This window comes from Zonotrichia albicollis, chromosome 1, assembly GCF_047830755.1.
Source record: "Zonotrichia albicollis isolate bZonAlb1 chromosome 1, bZonAlb1.hap1, whole genome shotgun sequence".
In the NCBI taxonomy this organism is placed as follows: Eukaryota; Metazoa; Chordata; class Aves; order Passeriformes; family Passerellidae; genus Zonotrichia; species Zonotrichia albicollis.
Window position 1 is genome coordinate 116,156,387 of NC_133819.1, and position 19,139 is coordinate 116,175,525.

A 19,139-nucleotide genomic window follows, 5' to 3' on the forward strand; every position below is an offset into this window, starting at 1 on the left:
GCCTCAGCTGGGCACTGCTCTCATCCACCTGCAGCCCCCTCCCCGGCAGGCCCAAGACCCGCAGGCACCGGGGCCGAGGGCCACCCCCGCTCCCGTTCCCCATTCCCATTCCCGGCTCCTTTTCCCGGGAGCGCCGCCGCTACCTTGGCGCGCGCGGGAACCCGCGAGTCAGGCCCGCGCTGGGGAGGGGGGGGCATTTTGGGAGGAGAGGCGGGCGCTGATTGGCAGAGCGCGGGGGGAAGGCGGGCGCTGATTGGCAGAGCGCGGGGGAGCGGGGACGGCGCGGGCAGCGCTCCCTCGGGCCGGCAGGGGGCGCCGCCGCACAGCGCAACGGCTCGTGAGGGAAGGAGGGAACGGGGAATGAGGGGAGCGGGATGGAGCGGCGTGTGCTCGGTGCGCAGGGTTTGCGTATCGTCCTGGGTAGGGCACGGCGGTAAAGAAGAGCTTTGAACCGACAGCCGGCGGCCAGAGGAGAGGGGTGCTCTGCCTGGAAGGGGAGGCGGGAGGATGGGCGGCGGAGACGCGGGTACCGAAGTGTTTCCATCCGAGCGGGTTATATAAAGTCAGCGTGGGTGTTACGTAACCGTCCCGGCGCTGGCGCGGTGTTGGAGTAGAGAACGAAGTTAGGAAATAAATAAAATCGTGAAATGTGCGGGTCACGCGAAAGCCAGGAGTGTGCAGGGCAGGGACGGCGGGATGAGCCTGGAGGAGCTCCGCGGTCCAGCGCCTTCCCCAGGCTACGGATTGAGCGACCCTCCCGGTACCGAATGTAAAGCCCTCCTGTGTGAGCCGGCCTGGTCACACAGGAGGCGGGCAGCAGCATTTCTGCACAGTGCGGGACCCAGACACAAAGGTAAGGCTGCATCTGTGTTTATGGGCAAGTAGGAGACAAGTGAAGAGGTGACAAAGGAGATTGGTCCTTGAAGTGCCGCAGCTGAAGGAAGATCGGTGGGACTTCACGTCGTTTAGGTGGGTTTAAGAGGTACCCGGCAAGTCAGAGGTACAGCCAGGTGTAAGCACATACAAAACTGTTCCACAGTCTTGAAGAGCAGGAAAAACCAGAGGCAGAAATGGTGTCAAACCCAGCCTGTCGTGCCTAGATCCCTCCAAGTGCTGTCAGTCCAAGGGCTGCTCTGTTAATCAGACTAGTTTCGTACAAATAACTTATGTCAGTGGGTGCGAAGTGTCTCTCCATGTGCTATTTGTTGGCCAGTTATTCCTGTAAAGAACAACCCGTATTGTACAAGTAATTTCAAAACTACAGCTAGAAGTATTTATCAGGCAGCTTATATTTGTGGCATATTACCAAAAACAGACTTTAAGGAAGACACAGGTGTTTTGTGATGGGGGGGTATTTTCCCTCTGCTCACACATTTGTTTCTCAAGGAAGTAGGCTTGACATAATCTGTTCCCATTAACTCACTCATCTCCCTTCAATCAAAGCTCTCAAGCCTAACAACTAGGGGGTCAGAATCCTTGCAAGGCATTAAATTTAAGGAAATTGAAAGCCTCTCATATCTTGAGTACGAGAGCTCAAGCTTTGGTCAGTTTTAGGTCTTAGCAAACATAAACAAGACCTCAACCTGCTTGCAGAGAACCACCACTGCTTGTTTTAATTAGAATTCAAGTTCTCTCCTATGCTCGAAGCAGAAGCAGCAACGTGATCCTTAATGGATTAAACAAAACTGTTTTCTGTAACTCTGGGCTTTGTTTTGTTGGTTTAAGGATTAATCGAAGTTCCTTTGAGAAACTTAAAGGCAGCAATAAAGATGGCTGTTTTGTTGCTTTACATATGGTGCTTACTCTTAGCAATCATATCTATGGAAATCTAAACCTGAAAAGACAACTAGGTAGTTCCATAGTTCAGTTTTGTGACTCTACATGCACATCAGAATAAACTTGTTAATTCAATGTGTTCACCACAAATTAGGAAGTTTTATAACTAGCACCACCCCCCAGGATCCTGTGATTGTGACACACATGGGAAGAAAAATAAATCCAAATAAGTGTTGGTTTAGTCTTGCACAGCAAGAACCAAGAATTGAAAACTTGGTAATTTTACCTAAATATCAATTTTAATGTAGGTTCTGTGTATAATGTCTGTGTATAAACTAGTGTTTCAGCCAAAATCAAACCCTGAATTATTGAAAATATATTTTTCATAAAGTTCTGCACAACCATATAGCTGCCAGCCCCCAATGAAACAAGGACACCCAGGTTAAATTTTCCTGGTATTTACAGCTGGCATATTCTTCCTTAAATATACAGTCCTCTCACACAGCATTCCGATTGTGGTTTCTGCTGTCCTCCTTGACAAAAACCACCACAGAACTATCTCTTGGCACACATAAGAAAAGAAACAAGCAATGAAAATTTGTAAATCAACTTTATTCAAGGATGACCATGGTTTAGGCATCGGCAATAGTAACTTCAACTTCTACGCCTGGCTCGATGCTGATGGAGGTGATCTGCTTCACGATCTCCGAAGGGCTGTGCAGGTCGATGAGCCGCTTGTGGATACGCATTTGGAAGCGATCCCAGGTCTTGGAACCCTCACCACAAGGAGTCTTCCTGGTAGTGATCCTCAGGGTCTGAAAAGTGAAACACAGGGACATTGAGCTGATGCACTGAGAGGAGCAATCTACTATCGCATGGAAAGATCATCACCTACAAATACTATATAGTATCTATGCCATTAGGAAGTTACCTATTAATTATAACAGGTCTAATGATGTTAACACTCCTTCCCTACATATTTAATTTCATTTTAAAAATGAGCTCGTTATTAAAATAAATTGAACAGAAAAGCCCTTCCAGATTCAACATGTTTTGCACTTAACAGTTACCCTAGTGTCATAGCAATGTGTGAAATCATCTTTTTACACTGAGTCAACCTCAGTTTAGTAGCATTGCTTTTTACCTCACCTTTTCCTCTTTAAAAAAACATGTTTTTAAGCACACAGTTGCAGGAAGAAAATTAACTTTTAAGACAGGAAAACAGTGTCAAGTACCTTGGTGGGCATGCGAACAGGTCCCTTCACCTTCAGGTTTTTTTCCTTAGCACCTCTGATCAGGTCAGCACAGACTGAAAAAAGACATGCAGTAGCTCAGGTTTGCAACTATTTAACTTGCTTGATTTTTTGGGCAAGTATTTCAAACAAGGTGTTGGCTCAGAATAGCGTATGAGTGATCACTGCCATTCATTTTAAGCTTTCTCCTCATAGCCAACCACATACAACTGGAAGTGTTGTGACACGATGAGCAAAGTCATGGTGCAACAATAATCAGCAGCCATTACTAGATGTTTAAACCATATTTAAGCTGTTATCCGCCTGAAGATCCTGCAAATAACAACTTTTTTTACATTTTTATTACATGATTAAACACTGGCAAAGCTAATTCCTAAACAAGATTAAATATTTTTTAAAGAATGTTACACTAAACTCTTCATAACACAAATGACAAAATATGGAGAAACCAGTGCCTTTCAGTTCTTATACATTCAAAGTGTGATAACTACTTCAAAATTCTCCATAAGAACTAAAGGGAAGAAGAAGCTGCACTCTCTTACATGAGTCATGACGTAAGTTTTGCACATAATGAAAACCCCCAAAACACTAACTTTAATTAAAAATGAAATCAGAATTTACTTTCTGGTGTGTGAAGCACTTTGGGCTGGCTTTGCAAGCCGAGGCATGCAAAAAAGGCAAACAGTAACAGCTTTAATTACAACTGGTTTAAATACATTGTGTTTTGCAATGCCTTACATGGCACCCATTATTCATTACTTGACAAGCTCCCCAGGTAAGCAGAGAAGCACACTCACCCTTCTCCAGTGATTTTACATTGCGACTTGTCAAAGTGATTCTAATGCGATGAATCGCCACCTCTTGTTCCACAGGTGCTTTGCCAGTATCCTTAAACGCCTAAAATATTGAAGTTGCAAGTATCAGACACTGCAGTGAACACCGACTAACACTGTCCACACTGCCTCTTAGAAACAGATCTCCAAAGGGTAAAGAACAATTTAGCTGTGGGACTAGAAGAGCTATCTGAAGGGCATGGCGGCATAGTGGAAATAATGGGAAGAGAATGAAAGGGCAAAGTCCTAACTCTAAGGAAAAACAATTTTTTAGTGTCTGACTACATCTCAGGGTGGGAAGCTGCAAGCACACCCTTCCCTGGTTTGCCTATATACAGCTGGCACCAACATTCCTTTTCCTCAAAAAAAAAAAAAGTCAGTCTTTGTGTATCTTACAACTTAACCTCAGCACAAATGAAGCAGCAAAGACTTGATCAATAAATTTGCAACAACTCACACCACGAGAACAAAAAGGGGCACCTGGGCAGAAAGACTAATTTGGCCACTCGGGAAACTGATTTGAGGAGCTTAAGCAAATAAACACTTGCAAATAATGGGACATTAATGTCAGTTAAGTGAGCTGATGAAATAGGAATAAAAACATGGACAAAGGTCTTAAGAGAAGGGAAATGAAATATATATTTACATATGCTTCTATAAAAATATAAACAGGGGGGTTGCCCAGAGGATGGAGCCAGGCTCTTCTCGGTGGTACCAACCAGTAAGACAGGAAACAACGGGCAGAAACTGATACACAGAAGTTCCACCTGAATACGAAGTACTGTGCATGTGACCCAGCACGGGAACAGACTGCCCAGAGAGACTGTGTATGGCCTATCCCTCTCTGGAGATAGTAAGAGCCGTCCGGGCTTAATCCTGTGCCATGTGCTCTTGGACGACCCACTGTGCTCCCTTCTAACGTGACCTACTCTGTGCTTCTGTGAAACACACGGCATGTCTCACTGGCCATGAGGTGCTACCTGCCGCATTCAGTGACCGCGTTCGCCAACAAGGGCGGCCTGTGAGGGCAGACACGAGGCCGGATCAGCGCCGCTCACGCCGGGCTGCGGCCGCCTCCCCTCCGCCTGCGCTGCCCCGCGGGGCCGCCCCCGAAAAGAACGGCACTGCCGGGCGCCCAGGCCGCCCTCCCTGCCCGCCGGCTCGGGGTGAGCTCCGGAGCTGCCCCGGCAGCCGAGGGCCCCCGCGCACGGCCGGGAAGCGCAGCACTCTCCCGGGGCCGAGGGCCTGCACCGCCCCGGCCGGCACGGCGAACACGCGGCGGGGTCGGCCCGGCGCCCCCGCTCCTTCCCCCGTCCCCGGCACTTCCCCCGCCTCACCATGGCGGCAGCGGGGCCTTCCTGACCGACTTATTCCCGGGCTCGGGCGGCGCGGGGCCCAGCGAACAGCGGTGAGCCAGGAGGCGGCGGCGCGGAGAGGCGGGCGCGGCGGCAGCGGGCGCTTATATAGCGGAGCGGCGCCGCCTTCATCCGGGCGCCGCGGGACCTTTCACCCGCCCGCCGGGCGCGGAAGCCGCGGAGGCTCCGCTTCCTGCGGGGATAGATGGGTGGATGGCGGCCCAACAGTCCCGGGCATGGGGAGCGGAGCGGGACCCGGGGCCGGCACCTCCTGTGCCCCCTCCTCGGGCTTGGCCCGGGCTGGCCTGCGGGACACAGCGCCCTTCCCGCTCGGGTCCCGCGGGCATCTCGGGCTCCTGCCTGCCTTTCCCCGGAGATTCCGGCGTTCTGCTGGGGGGAGGGCCGGGATTTGGCGCACAGGCGAGGCTTCATCGCTTCCAGCGTCAGCCAGCCCGTTCCAGTCTGAGCCTTTCGGTCTTTTTATCTTCTTTCACAAGTGAAAGTGACAGGAAGAGAGGACATGGTATTAAGTTGTGCCAGGGGAGGTTTATGTTGGAATTTAGTAGGGATTTATTTATTCGCAGAAAGGGTGACTAGACATTGGAATGGGCTGCCCAGGGAGATGGTGGGCGCTGTTCCTGGGGGGGTTTAAGGAACGGCTGGATGTGCCATGGTTTAGTTGGATGTGGAGGGGTTCGGGCACAGGTTGGACTCTGGCCCCAGAGGTCTGGTCCAGCCCCGTGTGAATCTGTCAAGTGGAGCTGCGAGAGCAGAATTGAATGATTTAAGTAAAAGCGCTTGTTATATTCATGCTTAAATTTAAAAACTGAAATGAATTTTATTTATGGAAGTTCCATTATCTGTTCAGTTTGGGCATTGGAGGGATATTTCTTACTGAGCATTGTCTTTGATTTGGCCTGGACAGTGGTAATTGTTAGTCCCAAACCAAGCGTTTTGCTGAAAACATGTCTGTTTCAGGTTACCTCACTGGAAAACCTGAGAAACATGTATTGAAATGATGGCCTACAGTAGGGTCACTATGACTATCTTTTAAAATTAATTACTGAATTCTAATTTGTAGTTCTGTTCAGGAATTATAGACATGTATAATGTTAGCAGAACTACTGCACCTCTGGAAGCTTAGTTATTACTATGGTTATTCAAGAAAGTTATTACTATGGTTATTCATACATATGGTTATTCAAGAAAGTTTGCTTGGTGTTTTAAGATGAGCTTACTTTCAGCTCTCACACTCTGCTTTAATGTATATTTTTTTTTCCCCTGCCAGTTGCTTTAGATGTCTTCATTTGGTCCTTAAACCTCATGTGATGCAGTTAACTTTTATACTCCAGCTGTTCCATTGTTTAAGCTCATTTGCCTAAACTTGGATTATTTGAAATCTCTAATTTACTAATATATTCTTTGAAAGTACTAGAGGTTGTATTCTGATAAAGCACCTCCAAAAAATGTGGATAAAGAAGTTTTCATCCTGTTGCTGTTTCCTGGAATGCAGCAATGTCTTTTGCCAATGGAGATCAGTACATAAAAAATAAGTTTTGGTGATACTCATGTTTCTCTGGTCTCTTGCTCCCTGCAATGAAAACATCATTTTGTTCTGGTGGTTTTTTTTGGAACCATTTAACAATTACATATATACTATTTTTGAACTCATACCCATGTTTATTCTGTTACCAGCTATTCCAGCTACTTCCTGAGGAAGTTTTCCATCTATAAGTGTTTTAAATTCATCACTCTTAAATACATGACCTCACACTGATCATGCTGAAGCACTTAGTTTTCCAGTAATCCAGATGGTTCCCAATCAGCAGCCTTGCTGCACGGTTTACTTAGAGCTTTTATGAATGTTCTTAGTAAACTTTATTTCCAGATAAAATACTGAGTACTTTGCTGCCAAGAGCTAATTCCTGTGGGATTCAATTAAAAAGATGTCTGACTGAGACAAACCTGTAGCCTTGGTTTTAATTTGCTTGCTGTGAACTGTAGGTGCATAACTGTGCCAGTTTCTCTGTGTCCTGCTGAAAAAGTCAATGTGCAAGTGTGTTATATCAACACTGTTCCTGTTGTCCACCAAACAAATGCTGTAATTGCATGAGAAAAAAAAAAAAGTAATTCTGAAAATATACATTTTCCATACATTTGAGCTGTGTAATTTAAGTACAATTTGCTCATTTATTTCTTATTCCTGTATGAAGAAGTTGGTTTGGGTTTGGTGTTTTTTCCCTGGGATTAAGGCGAGGTTGACCGTAAGTGCCTGAATTTGTTCCTTTCTTACTTATTTTCCTAGTATTTGCATTACCTCAGCTTTCTTTGAGATTTTTCCTTTTTTCTGAGCTTCCCCAGATTTCTCAGAGCTTATGGAAAATCCACATTAACGGCACAAAAGTCTCCTTTGCCAGCTCTTAAAATTCTTGGATGCAGGCTATCTGGAGCTGCTGATTTAAAAACCGCCTCACTTCTGTTCCTGTGTTTAAGGCTTACCATGGCTATTGTTGGAATTTTCTGATATATGTTTTTTTTTTCCACAAATGTGCAACAGAAATTTACCTAAACTTTCTGTTTTCTCTGAAACACACTGTATATTAAAAAATGCTCCTTCTTGCCATTCTTGTGAGTAAAAAGCCATTCTAAATACAACTTTTTGTTTATCTTGTATTTTTTCATTCTGAGCTTCTAGTTCATATTTTGTATTCTGCCTGGTTTTCCTTTGATTACGTACTGCTTTTTGTGTAGGTTTTTCTCCCCAGACAATGCTGACTTTAGTTAAGAGATTGTGGTTCTGTGGCTTAAATTAATAACCAACAGCCTGTTGGTTTTTAGGTGAAGCTTCCAGGAACATTTCCCTCATGTCAAGTAATTATGAGGATAAACGATTAGGAGGCAAGATATGCTCTTGACATGATTTAGTAGTCTGTAGCAAAAAGAACTTGATACCTAATTTAATGACTTATCATGCAGAGCATCAGTCCATGTGCATTCATGATACTTTCTGACTTTTGGTTTGGGGTTTACAGATCACAGGGGATTTTTTTTTTCTCTCTGCCTTTGACTAGTTTATCCTTCAGAAGAGTAAATCCTTGGATGAGTCTGTCTATGTGAGAGAAGGAACATGTGCTGTAGTCATTCAGGTCTTTTGTAGTAACTTAGTGAAATGCAGATTTTTGTTGTCTTCTGGTGAATGTTGAACCTTTCTGATGAACTTTTGGCTGAGCCAAAGGACAGACATACTCTCCAGACTTTGCAGCTTGTTGTGAGCACCATCCATTTTTTGGAGTAGATTTATTCTGCTTGTTTCTCATTGGTGGCCCGTGGTTGGTAGAGCTCACAGTAGCTTTCTTAAATCTGCTTTTCATAAATCACTTTTCATAGTGGTTATTTCATGTGGGCAGCTCCCTGGAAGCTGTCTTGGCTATGCCAGCCTAATACCTCTAATATTTGCTTTCAGTGGTGATGAACATATTGCTATTTACTTGTAAATCACTTCCTTCTCCAAGGTCATTGGGATCTGAACACCCTTTTAAGGGTTTTGTTTGAGCCTCTGCTCTTCAAATACCTGTGAAGCAGGATCATAGGAAGCAGGCTTCCACAAAGGTCATCAATAGATGGTTGAGTCTCTAAACCACTCAGGAGAAATCCAATGAAATCTATTTTCAACCCTTTTAAGAATAGCCTTTTAAGAATGGCTACAGCATCTGCTTGGTCTTAATTGTAGGTATCTGCTGATCCTCTTGTGTTAAGTTTCTCAGTTGTATCATGTTGCAGAACTTTCAGCCAACTTCTTTGCTCAGCGATTAGCTTTCTCTACAAGTGCCTGAGCTACTGGAACTTCAGAAAAAAACCTGAAACTAAAAAATACCCCCTTTTCAAAGACTGATTTGTGTAGATGGATAGCTGCTAACTGGTATTGCTCTCTGCAGGTAGCAGGCAGACAGAAATGCACAGCTTGAGTTCGCATATTGCACCTAGCCTGTCCATTTTACATTTTGTAAATTTTCATGCCAGTTCTAGCATAAAGCTCAGCATATAAAAATGCAATTACTTCTCAAAATACTATGCTCTCTTTATCTTAAAAAGTCCTCATGTAGGCATGGAAAACATGAACTAGGTCTGTGATTGAGAAAAAGAGCAACTGTGCCTTGGTGGAATCCTTTACTTTTGACAAACATTGCCACAAATATTGATTGCTAGGAGATGTCTTCAAGTGGGCAACTTGAACTTTTTCATTATCACCACACGCCTTTTCTTTCTAAATATATGCTTTGTGCCTGGCAGATAATACACTTGGCTTCTAATATTGATGTAGTTAGAGCAAAACTTCTCCCTTGTCAGCCTGTTTTGCCTTGTTTTTCTGACACAGGTCACTGTGACAAAAAATACAAAGCTGCTGATATGCTACAGCATTTCTAGTGACATTCAATATGTGATACATCCTTAAAATACGTCATCGAACACTTGGGGCTGAAACAGCATTGTCCATCTGGGAGGCTTTCAGGAGGATATTTGAATTCATCCTGTTCTAGTTCAATCTTAATGTTTTTTCAAAATAATGAATTATGTGTTCTCTGCTTTCTTGGGAGAATGTTTGTTTTCTTTCCACTCCTTGCTCTGCAGATGTGATGCTTCTGTCAAACTCATAATAATGAAAAAACACCTTTGGCAGAAAATTACTGTGTAACTCACACAGCCTGGATAGCAACTAAGGTGGTTTATTGATTAGCAACCTATAATTTGCTGGTAATCAATGAACTATATATTGTGGGTCAGTATCAGCACTACAACAGAAATCACAATACTAGAGGCTTACAAACTGCTGGTAAGCACCTACAAGTTTCATACCCTTCTACACTGATCTCATTTACATAGTCACACATTTCTTACATGCACTTCCAGTCTCTTGCAAGAAGTGTGCATTAACATGCACAGTCCCACTTTTGGAAGCCTGTGCAGCCATTCCACATACCAGGAGGGGTGTGGGGCCCTACTATTCCTTCATCCTGCCAGTCCCCCCAGTCTGTACCAGCAGTGTGTCTGATGAGGAGAGTCTTAGAAATATTACCACCTGCTGCAAGTTTTCTTCTAATAATCACAAATTCTCATACTGCTTTTCGAGCCTTTTTTTTTTTTCCCCTCAGAAGGCTCTTGTTAATCTAATTCCCTGGTTAGCATTTAATCTGGGTGGTCATTGTCTTAAGCAAGCTTTATTTTTGTTAATTTCCTCTTAGTGTTATCAGGTTTTGGGCAAGCATCCTCTCAAAACATGCCAGTTTGGGTATTCTGTTCACACACACTATTGCATTCCTACCCTATAACCTGTCATTATCCAGGCCAGGTTACCAATTCCTGTACAAAAAATCCCCAGCATCAGCCCGGTGAAAGTTGAACTAGTGGGCATACAAACAGAACTGTGGGATTTTTGCATCCAGTTTTCAGTTTAGAAATCACCTCAGACGACTTCATGTGGGTAAACGTTAATCAAGTACAAAAAATAATAAACTCCACAAATCTCTCCAGTCTGGATTTGGCCACTTGAGGCAGCACCACTTGGCACTGTTTGTTGTGGTCTTTTCCCTTTGTGAAAATAATTCAAGAAGGCTGCAGTAGTTCTTAGAACACATTGCAAACTTGCACCTACCCAAATAATATCTGTGTGACTTATTGAACAGAACAAGCTGTTTTAATGCCAGAATTGGAAATGGCTTCCAGGACACAGGTAGTTTTGCTGTTCCTACCTCACTGGCTTCTCTATGGATGCTTTGTAATGACAGTGTTTAGGCACTAGTGGCACATACTGGTGCATGCAAACTCTCACAAGACTGTGCTATGAAAGACTTTGGAGTTATCTTTCCTCCTCATGTCTGCATCCTGCAAAGATTTTGTGGGAAGCTGCCAGCCTCGGGGTATTAGCCTGGTTGGATGTCTGTCCTGGGAGGAAAAAATGGTGTTTAATTTTACAGCAATTCTGTTTACCAGTATATGTAGCCCATATACATGTTTGCCCATGTGTTTCAGAGCCCAGATATGGAGTTGCTGATCATGGCTTTTTTCATCCAAAGACCAGTTTAATCTAATGTAATTCTTTGGCGAGACAGAGTACTAGGGAATTGTTTCACGGGGCTTGTGCTGCTTCTCTTCATGGAACAGGGATAATTTAAGGAATGGTTCTGGCCTCACACTGCCTTATGACTAGAACAAAAATTTCTCTTGGTATGGAATGCATCACTCCCTATATTTGCGGGTTTTTTGTTAATGAAAAGTTTATCCTCATCTCTTTAGGACTGGTGTCCCTTTGTGATATTCTTGATCCAACAAGTTTTCAGATTGTGAATGTTTGCAAGCACAAAATTTAGCAAATGCTTCCCACAGATGATGAAGAAACTTAAAGCAAGGGGTGATTTCCACCTTGATGTTACAGGACTATTAGAGCCGGATATTAGTTGCAACTTGCAATTTTATCTAGATTACATCCAGGTGTCGGCCTTCTCTGGAACTTGAGGTGCCCTTCCCAACCCTGGCATCTGGAAAGAGAGATTAAAGCCCATTCAGCAATGCTTCTCCTGTTGTGACCTGACCCTCTGTGAACCAGCCAAGCTAAATTACTCGAAACCTGACAGAAACAGGAATAGCAACACAGAACTTAGGACCTGGAACTAAAGGAGATACTGTGGTGTTAAAGATGTGCTTTAGAAACAGGAGTCAGTAGCCACTGAGGAAATCAACACGCTGTGATTGCTCAGAACAGCTGGTCAGATCCACAATATAACATGAAAGTGATCCAAGAGGCATCAAATATGAAGAAGTTTTGGTTTCAAAGGGTTTACTAACTTCTCCACAAGGCTAATGTGGCAAAGTGGCAGCTGCAGTTTACTGCATGGAAGTTATGAGGTTGCAGTGGCAGGGCCAGAGCAACAACCAGAGAGTTTGTTATATCATTCATAGAAGGCCCAGAAGTTTTGTTTAAGAGAACATCTTACTAGGAAATTACAGCAAGTCTATTAAACTTATCTTTCACCTAAATGAATGCCAGAAGTTCCTACTTCATGAAAATGGGGCTTGTGCATGGCCTTTCACGCCAGTCTACAAAATATGGTTGTAAATGTGGAGTACAGTTTGCTCTATTTTTCCCCTAGGAAATTATATAAAACAGAAAAGTATTTTTTCCCTTGCAGCAATCACTTAAAAACAGCAACTGTATGTAAATTAATGTGCACTAATGTGAAACGATTGCACACCCGACATTCCTGCCTCGTACACAGTGAAATCCCCAGCAACAGATCTTCCAGATCAAGGGAGGCAGTATTTCCTACAGGTTTAAAACTGAGGAAGAGACAGTATTAACATTTATTAGCGTTGTCGTCAAGCATTCAATTTTTAGGCAAATAAAATTAGGTATTGTGGTAGACACAAAAGGTGGGTTTGAGTATGGTACCTATATCCCCTGGAAATATTCATAAATATTAATACCTGTCATTTTTTCGGTATTATGACCTCAGGTTTTTAGTTTATGCATGAAACACATATGTTTAAAAATACTGTTTCAATAATTATGGCTGCTGGAAGCTGTTTCTGAGAGCATCCAGCAGTCACTTCATCCTACCAGTAGCCCCTTACTACACTGCTACAGGTGTATTTGCTTTTTGAGATTTCCTTACCTGTTCAGAGAAATAACTGATTCTCATACACTCTTGGGAAATGTTCCTGGTGTGAGGGAGAGCCAATCCCTTTGTTCTGGCAGGAACAAATTCTTATGTTAATACCTAGGAATTATTTCTCATTTTTCCTACAAAAAAAGGGCAAAAGCAGCAACACACCTTTGATACAGAAAATGGAGTTTGTTACTCTTAAAAATCTTTTGCATATAAAGGAAATTTCTTTTCCAATGAAAAATCTACCATTTCTTGTGTGCTAGCATGTACAGCAAGTCATTGGTGCTACTTAAATATAGCACTAATTAATCAAAATTAGTAATAGTGCCATTGTAAAGGAAAGGAAATTTAAAAACCCTCTCAGGCAGTCTGGTAATGGCTTGCAGAGCCATTAAAATTAAACAAGTTTTCAAGATCAGCTGGGGTTTTTGGGGGCTGGGACGAGAGGAAGTCTATGCTTCATTGAACAAACCAAGAGACGACTCTGACTGGTGGGAGCAGGTGATCACTCTGAACTGAATCAGTGCCCTTCTCTGAGGTTAAGCACTAATTCAAGACCTTAATTTAAGTCATGCAGGACCCTGACAGTCCAGTGGGCAGGTATCTCCAGCATACAACACAGAAAGCCACATGCCAATATAAACTTACTTTTCTGTGAGAGCTTCACTGATTGAAAAGGTTGTAGCAAATAGGTTTGGATTTTGGAGTGTCTCTTCTCTCCCTGTCTCTGGCTTATGTCCTTGCCTCCTCCAGCCCCCTCCCTTGTCTTCCTGGGCAAATGGCTCTTTTGCTGTGATCAGTCAGGAAGTGCTGATTTTTTATGATCATGACACTATTTCAAATGCTGTTTGCAATTCAATATATAACTTTTAAAACAAACAGTGCAACCATGAAAACTTTTTTTAAAATTTACTACTAACTACATTTGTTTCCTCTGAAAGTCAGCTGTTGGCAGGAATGATTTATTAAACTTTAGGGATATCTAATTTTCCCCTTTCAATCAGAAAACATTTAATAGCAATCATTTCACTCCCAAAAGCTGTACAAGGATTGACAACTTTATGGGAGGTCTGGAGTTCCGTAACCTTAACAAAGAGAAATCAGTGTGACATTGATCTGTTGGCATGTTAGTGCAGTGATACATTCCTTCAAAGGTTTTGCATGTAGCCTTTGTGTTATCTGTAGACCATTTTATTGGAACTGTTAATTAAGAGAAAAGCAAGGATGTGGAAAAGGTATATGGTATCTCTCTAAATTTACTGTACTATGTAATATATACTATTAACTGCTATTAAAAAGGAAATCCAGCCTCCCCAGCCTATCAGCTCCCTTATTTACATTCAGCTTTTTTACAATCTCTGTTCAGGTGCAACTTTCTATACTTGTCTCTGGTACAAGCTTCATTTGTGCCCTATCTGAATCAAAACACTTGCACCATTTTTAAGTGCTCGAGAAAAATACATGGCTTGAAAATAAAACTGGTTTTCCTTCTGCCCTTGTGGAGGGAGTGACTTAAAAAGAACTGGACATTTACATTTCCAATTTGCAGCCGACTTTGCTCTTTGTAGCCTGGCACATGTGCAGTAGAATATTTATTAAGTTATGAATTGCCCTATTATCCCAGGTGCCCTGCAAAGGCAAATGCAATCACCTCCCTGCTCTGCTGAACACTTGGGCTATTGAACTTTGGGCTGGGTCGACAGCAGAACTCAGCCCCGTGCTCAGAGAACTCCAGGGCTGGGTGGTGCTGCCTCCACTGTCAAATTGTCCCAGGGCATCCCTAGCTGCTGGCAGACTGGGATAGATGCCAGTAAACTTTTTTGTTCCATTTACCTTCTTTAACTGGTTTTAAGGCTTTTCTTTGACAGGCAGACAAATATTTGGCAGGCTGGGTTAACTGAAGCATAGAAAAAGCCTCTTTGAGCGCTGCATGAAGGTATTTGCAGCACATAAATAGCTAGAACAAAGTAAAAGAATATCCCACATACAGTTAATTTTAAAAATAACAATTTCCTATACCTATTTTCATCTTAGTTGTAGCTGATGAAATTATGTACACAGATACTAACACTGCAAAAAATTGATACACGAGTCAAATAGTAAGCATGCACTTAAGTCCCATTGAATTTACAAATGTTTGTGGTATATTGTATGAAACTGTTTTTGTTTTCTTTGCTGTGATATATCTTACCACAGAATACAGTAGCAACTCATACTTCTTCAGACTTATGTTTTCATGCTTCCCATCCTACCTTCCTTCCGAATTGACTATGTGCCCCCTTCCAAGTTATATAGTATTTTTATTGTTTGAAAATAGTGATGTTATCACTTTCCTTCTGGACTGAGTAAAGCACAATCCAAAAAAAAAAAAAAAAGTAGCAGGAGCAAACAACAGAACCAGCCAAATAAAAAGCATAGCATCAAGCATTGTATCTTATGCTAACTTCTTTTAAAACCTATCAGGAAATGTCTCTTGATATTTCTACTTGGGATCCAAAGACAATAAACCTTAAGCAATAGTATAGTAATTGAAGATTAATATGGAATTATAGGCTTTGATGATTTTTCTTTTCCTTTTATCTAATTTTTCCTAGAAACTGTTTATTATAATTGCATTGTTCCCATGCTTCTACCAATCTTTTCTTGTCTTTCTTGTAATCACTTGACTGCTAAAATAATTGCAGAACTCAGGTTGCACTTTGCAGAACTCAGGATAATGTAGAAGTTGCTTTTCATTGTAAGGCATGAAAAATTTAATTTTGACCTAAAACTATTTCAGCACAAATTAGTATTGACTCTTATCTGGGGATTCAGTTTGAATTAGGTAAAATTACATAAAATCATTTATAAGTGCATTAAAAATCATTATTAAGTGCATCCTGTCAAACTTTATACATGAGCCCATTTGAGTAAGGAGACATGACACGGAAGATTGGGATGGTGAATGACATTTTTTATAAATATAAGAAAAAAAGGCCAGAATCAGAACTTTTAACTTATACTTTCCCTTAGAGGACAATACTCTGTATAACCAAGAAAGCACAAAATACAACACTTTAATATGGATAATATGTCCAAGGCTGCTGCTGTTGGTTAGTATCCATGAAAATGCAAGCACTTTCCAGTATCTTCTTTATATATACTTTCCAAAATTAGAAAATGCAACCAGGTCTGGTAGTTAGGTACTGGGAGACTAATGAGAAGGAGCTGAGGTTTCCATGCAGGCTGTGGCTACCACAGACTGCTATGAGGCAGGAGCTAACCACCCAGTTTTGAAGAGTTAGCTCTCAGTGCTGCAGAGCTGGAAGTTTGAAAGGCAGCTTGTGCTGCTTAGGGACAGAAAACATAAAACAAAAAGCTCACCTTGAGAAGCTGGCTACTGTGACATAGCATCCCAGGGTCCCAGGAACAGCACACAACGTATTAAAAACAAAACCCAAAACAAACAAATAAACAAACAATAAACAAAACACCAGAATAGCTGAGTTTCCAAAGAAAATAATTATATCAAGCTGTGAAATTTGGTTAATAGTAAGATAGATCTGACCTGATCTTAAGATCTAATCTGATCTTAATAGAAAGACCTGACCTTTACATTTACCAGCTGGGAGAAATGAGGCTTTGTTCCTTCCCCAGAACACAGTAAAGATGAGTGGTGATTCTTATTTGAGGAGGTACATTCTTATTTGATGTTGTTAGCATCAGATAGCTCATGCCTTGAATAGAGCATTCCTGGCTGTCAAGGACATTCCAATACCACCAATTCCCAGGCTTACACTTGCATTATCTGAATCTCTGCAATACTTCAATAAATCCCCTGTTTAGGCTGATCAAGCTTCTGGCAATCAGTTCCAGAAACAAAGAGAATAAATAAATTAGGTACAAGTAGCCCTTAAGGGTTATAACTTAGAACCATGTCTTGCTAACCATCTGGAGCTCTGTTGCATACGTATATATAGGCAAGGAGAAAGGACAAAACCAGTTTATAGAAAGAGAAAAATCTGGATGAACAGAATCCCCTTAGAGTTGTGACACAATTGTCTGCAACTGCTCTGCTAGCATCATGTGCCTTCTATTGGCAGTTTATTTGTAGGTATGCAAGTGTGACAAAGTTAATAGCAAAGTGCAGCTACACTCATTAGCTCATTCCAGCTTTAGATGCAGGAAAGAATCTTTTAAAAACCTGAAGCTGGGTCCAGATGAAGAAAACAAAAAGAAAAAAAAGTCTGGTGGATTACATATAAAAATGGAGGGAGAAAAAATCCTTCAGGGAACTAACAGAAACTCCAAAATTTCTTATTTTCAGAATATCAAGAACAAGAAATCTGCCAAGACTCACTGGCAGATCTATTTATGTCAGGTTTTTAAAAGAAAAACAAAACAAAAAAAGTCCCGCAAACAAGATCAAGACTATCCCCACCTAAACATTTTAACCCCCCAAGATAACAAAGCCATTGTAAAGAAGCAGAGTTGTCTTGCATGTATGTTGTCCTGAAGGAAACACAAAATAGGCTCAAGCTAGAAGGATTTTTGTAGAACTCAGGAGATGTCTGAAATTCAAACATCTTTGAATGTTATTATTGAGGAAAGAGACGCGTCAGGGGAGATTGGGATGGTGAATGCAATTTTTTATAAAATAAAAGGAAAAAAGGCCAGAATCAGACCTTTTAACTCATGCTTTTTATAATTGGAGAACTTCTGTGGTTAGAAGTGATCTCTGAAGACTGTCTAGTCCAACCCCTTCCAAAACAGGGTCAACTAGAGCTGCTTGTAATGTACCATGTCAAGCTGGGCTCTGAGTATCTCCAAGGATGAAGACTCCTTAACCCTTCTGAACAACCTGCTCCAGTGTCCGACCATTTTCACAGTAAAAATGTTTTCTCTTGCATTTAAACAGGGTTTCTTGTCCTCCTGTTTGTGTCCATTACATCTCGTCCTGCCACTGAGCAGCACTGAGAAGACACTGGCTCCGTCTTTATTGGATGATAAATACTGCCTCCTATCAGTATTTCTACAAACTGGTAAGATCCCCCCGAGCCTTCTTTTTTGAGACTGAACACTCCCATCTCTCAGTTTCTCCTCACATGCAGAAGTTCCAATTCTGTGATCAATGAATGGCCCCCGAAAGTGCCTCCGTGACTTTCTTGTTCCGGCAGAGCCCTGACACATTGCCCTGCGTGTGTCTCACCGGGGCTGAGTGAGGAGATTATCTCCAATAATCTCCCGCGGCCGTGCTGAGGAGCTGGCAGCAGCCTCCGGAGCGCACCCCGGTGCTGTGGGCCGCCTCTGCCGCAAGGGTGCATTGCTCGCTCATGTTCTGCTCCGTGGCTGCCCGCAGCTCCAGCTCCATCCGCAGAGCTCCTTCCCAGCCCTCGGCCCCGGCTGCGTCCTGCTGCACGGCCAGACGCTGGGTTTCCCTGCACTGGTTGCCATCAGCACATTTCTGCAGCTTGGTGATGGCTCTGAACACCAGCACAACCACCCAAGGTATTGCCTGCTCCGTCCAATTCTGAATCGCCTGCAAACTTGCCGTGGGTGCTCCATCCCACTATCCAAGCCCTCAATGCAGATGTTAGCCAGCCCAGTGCCAATCTCTGGGATTCACCACTAATGACTGGTCTCCCACTGGACTTCATGTCACCGATCACAACTCTTTGAGCCCAGTAGCTCAGCTAATTTTCAGTTTTCACTATTTAGTCAGTACTTCATCAACTTCTCAGTTTTCACTATTTAGTCCGTACTTCATCAACTTCTGAGGATGTAATGGCAAACAGTGCTAAAAACCTCCCTAAGGTCAAGATGAGCAACCACCCCTGCCCTCCAGCAGCTAGTAATCTCATAGCAAAAGGCTATAAGTTGGTCAAGCATGATTTCTTCTTTATAAATCCCTGATGACTACTCCAAATCACTTTTTGTCCTTCATACATTTGGCAATGATTTCCAGAGTTATTTTTCCCACCAGTTTTCCAGGGATTTAGATGAGGCTGACTAGCTCTAAGTTTTCCAGATCCTCCTTCTTGGCCATTTTGCAGACAGGAGTTACATTTGTTTTCTTTCAGACTTCAGAATTCTCTCCTGAGCACCATGACCTTCCAAAGACAGCCTAGAGTTGTCTAGCAATGACATTGGCAATCTCCCTCAGCATTTGTGAATGCATCCCATCAGGGCCAATGAACTTCTGTACACCTTGTTTGTTTCAGTGTTCCCTAACCTGATCCTTCTTCATCAATAGTAAATATTCTTTGTTTCAGACCCCACACT

The 19,139-nt window shown here is 42.6% G+C and overlaps 1 protein-coding gene, 1 long non-coding RNA gene and 1 other non-coding gene across 3 annotated transcripts in view; 1 reads left to right on the forward strand and 2 right to left on the reverse strand.

The window, feature by feature from the left end:
- The first annotated feature begins 311 nt into the window (after positions 1 to 311).
- LOC113458824 (uncharacterized) overlaps positions 312 to 19,139 on the forward strand; it is a 32,467-nt gene continuing 13,639 nt past the window's right edge. The window contains exons 1-2 of the long non-coding RNA XR_012582539.1: positions 312 to 853; positions 17,776 to 17,899. This is a non-coding gene — a long non-coding RNA (uncharacterized LOC113458824). The remainder of the gene's footprint in view (positions 854 to 17,775; positions 17,900 to 19,139) is intronic.
- On the reverse strand, positions 2,368 to 5,360 carry RPS20 (ribosomal protein S20). The gene is made up of 4 exons (XM_005479310.4): positions 5,200 to 5,360; positions 3,827 to 3,926; positions 3,012 to 3,085; positions 2,368 to 2,591 (listed from the first exon to the last, which is right to left on the reverse strand). The coding sequence occupies exons 1-4, from the start codon at positions 5,200 to 5,202 to the stop codon at positions 2,409 to 2,411; spliced, it is 360 nt and encodes a 119-aa protein (XP_005479367.1). The 5' UTR covers positions 5,203 to 5,360; the 3' UTR covers positions 2,368 to 2,408.
- On the reverse strand, positions 3,164 to 3,227 carry LOC113458936 (small nucleolar RNA U54). Its single transcript, XR_003379698.1, has one exon. It is a non-coding gene; the product is annotated as a small nucleolar RNA U54 (small nucleolar RNA).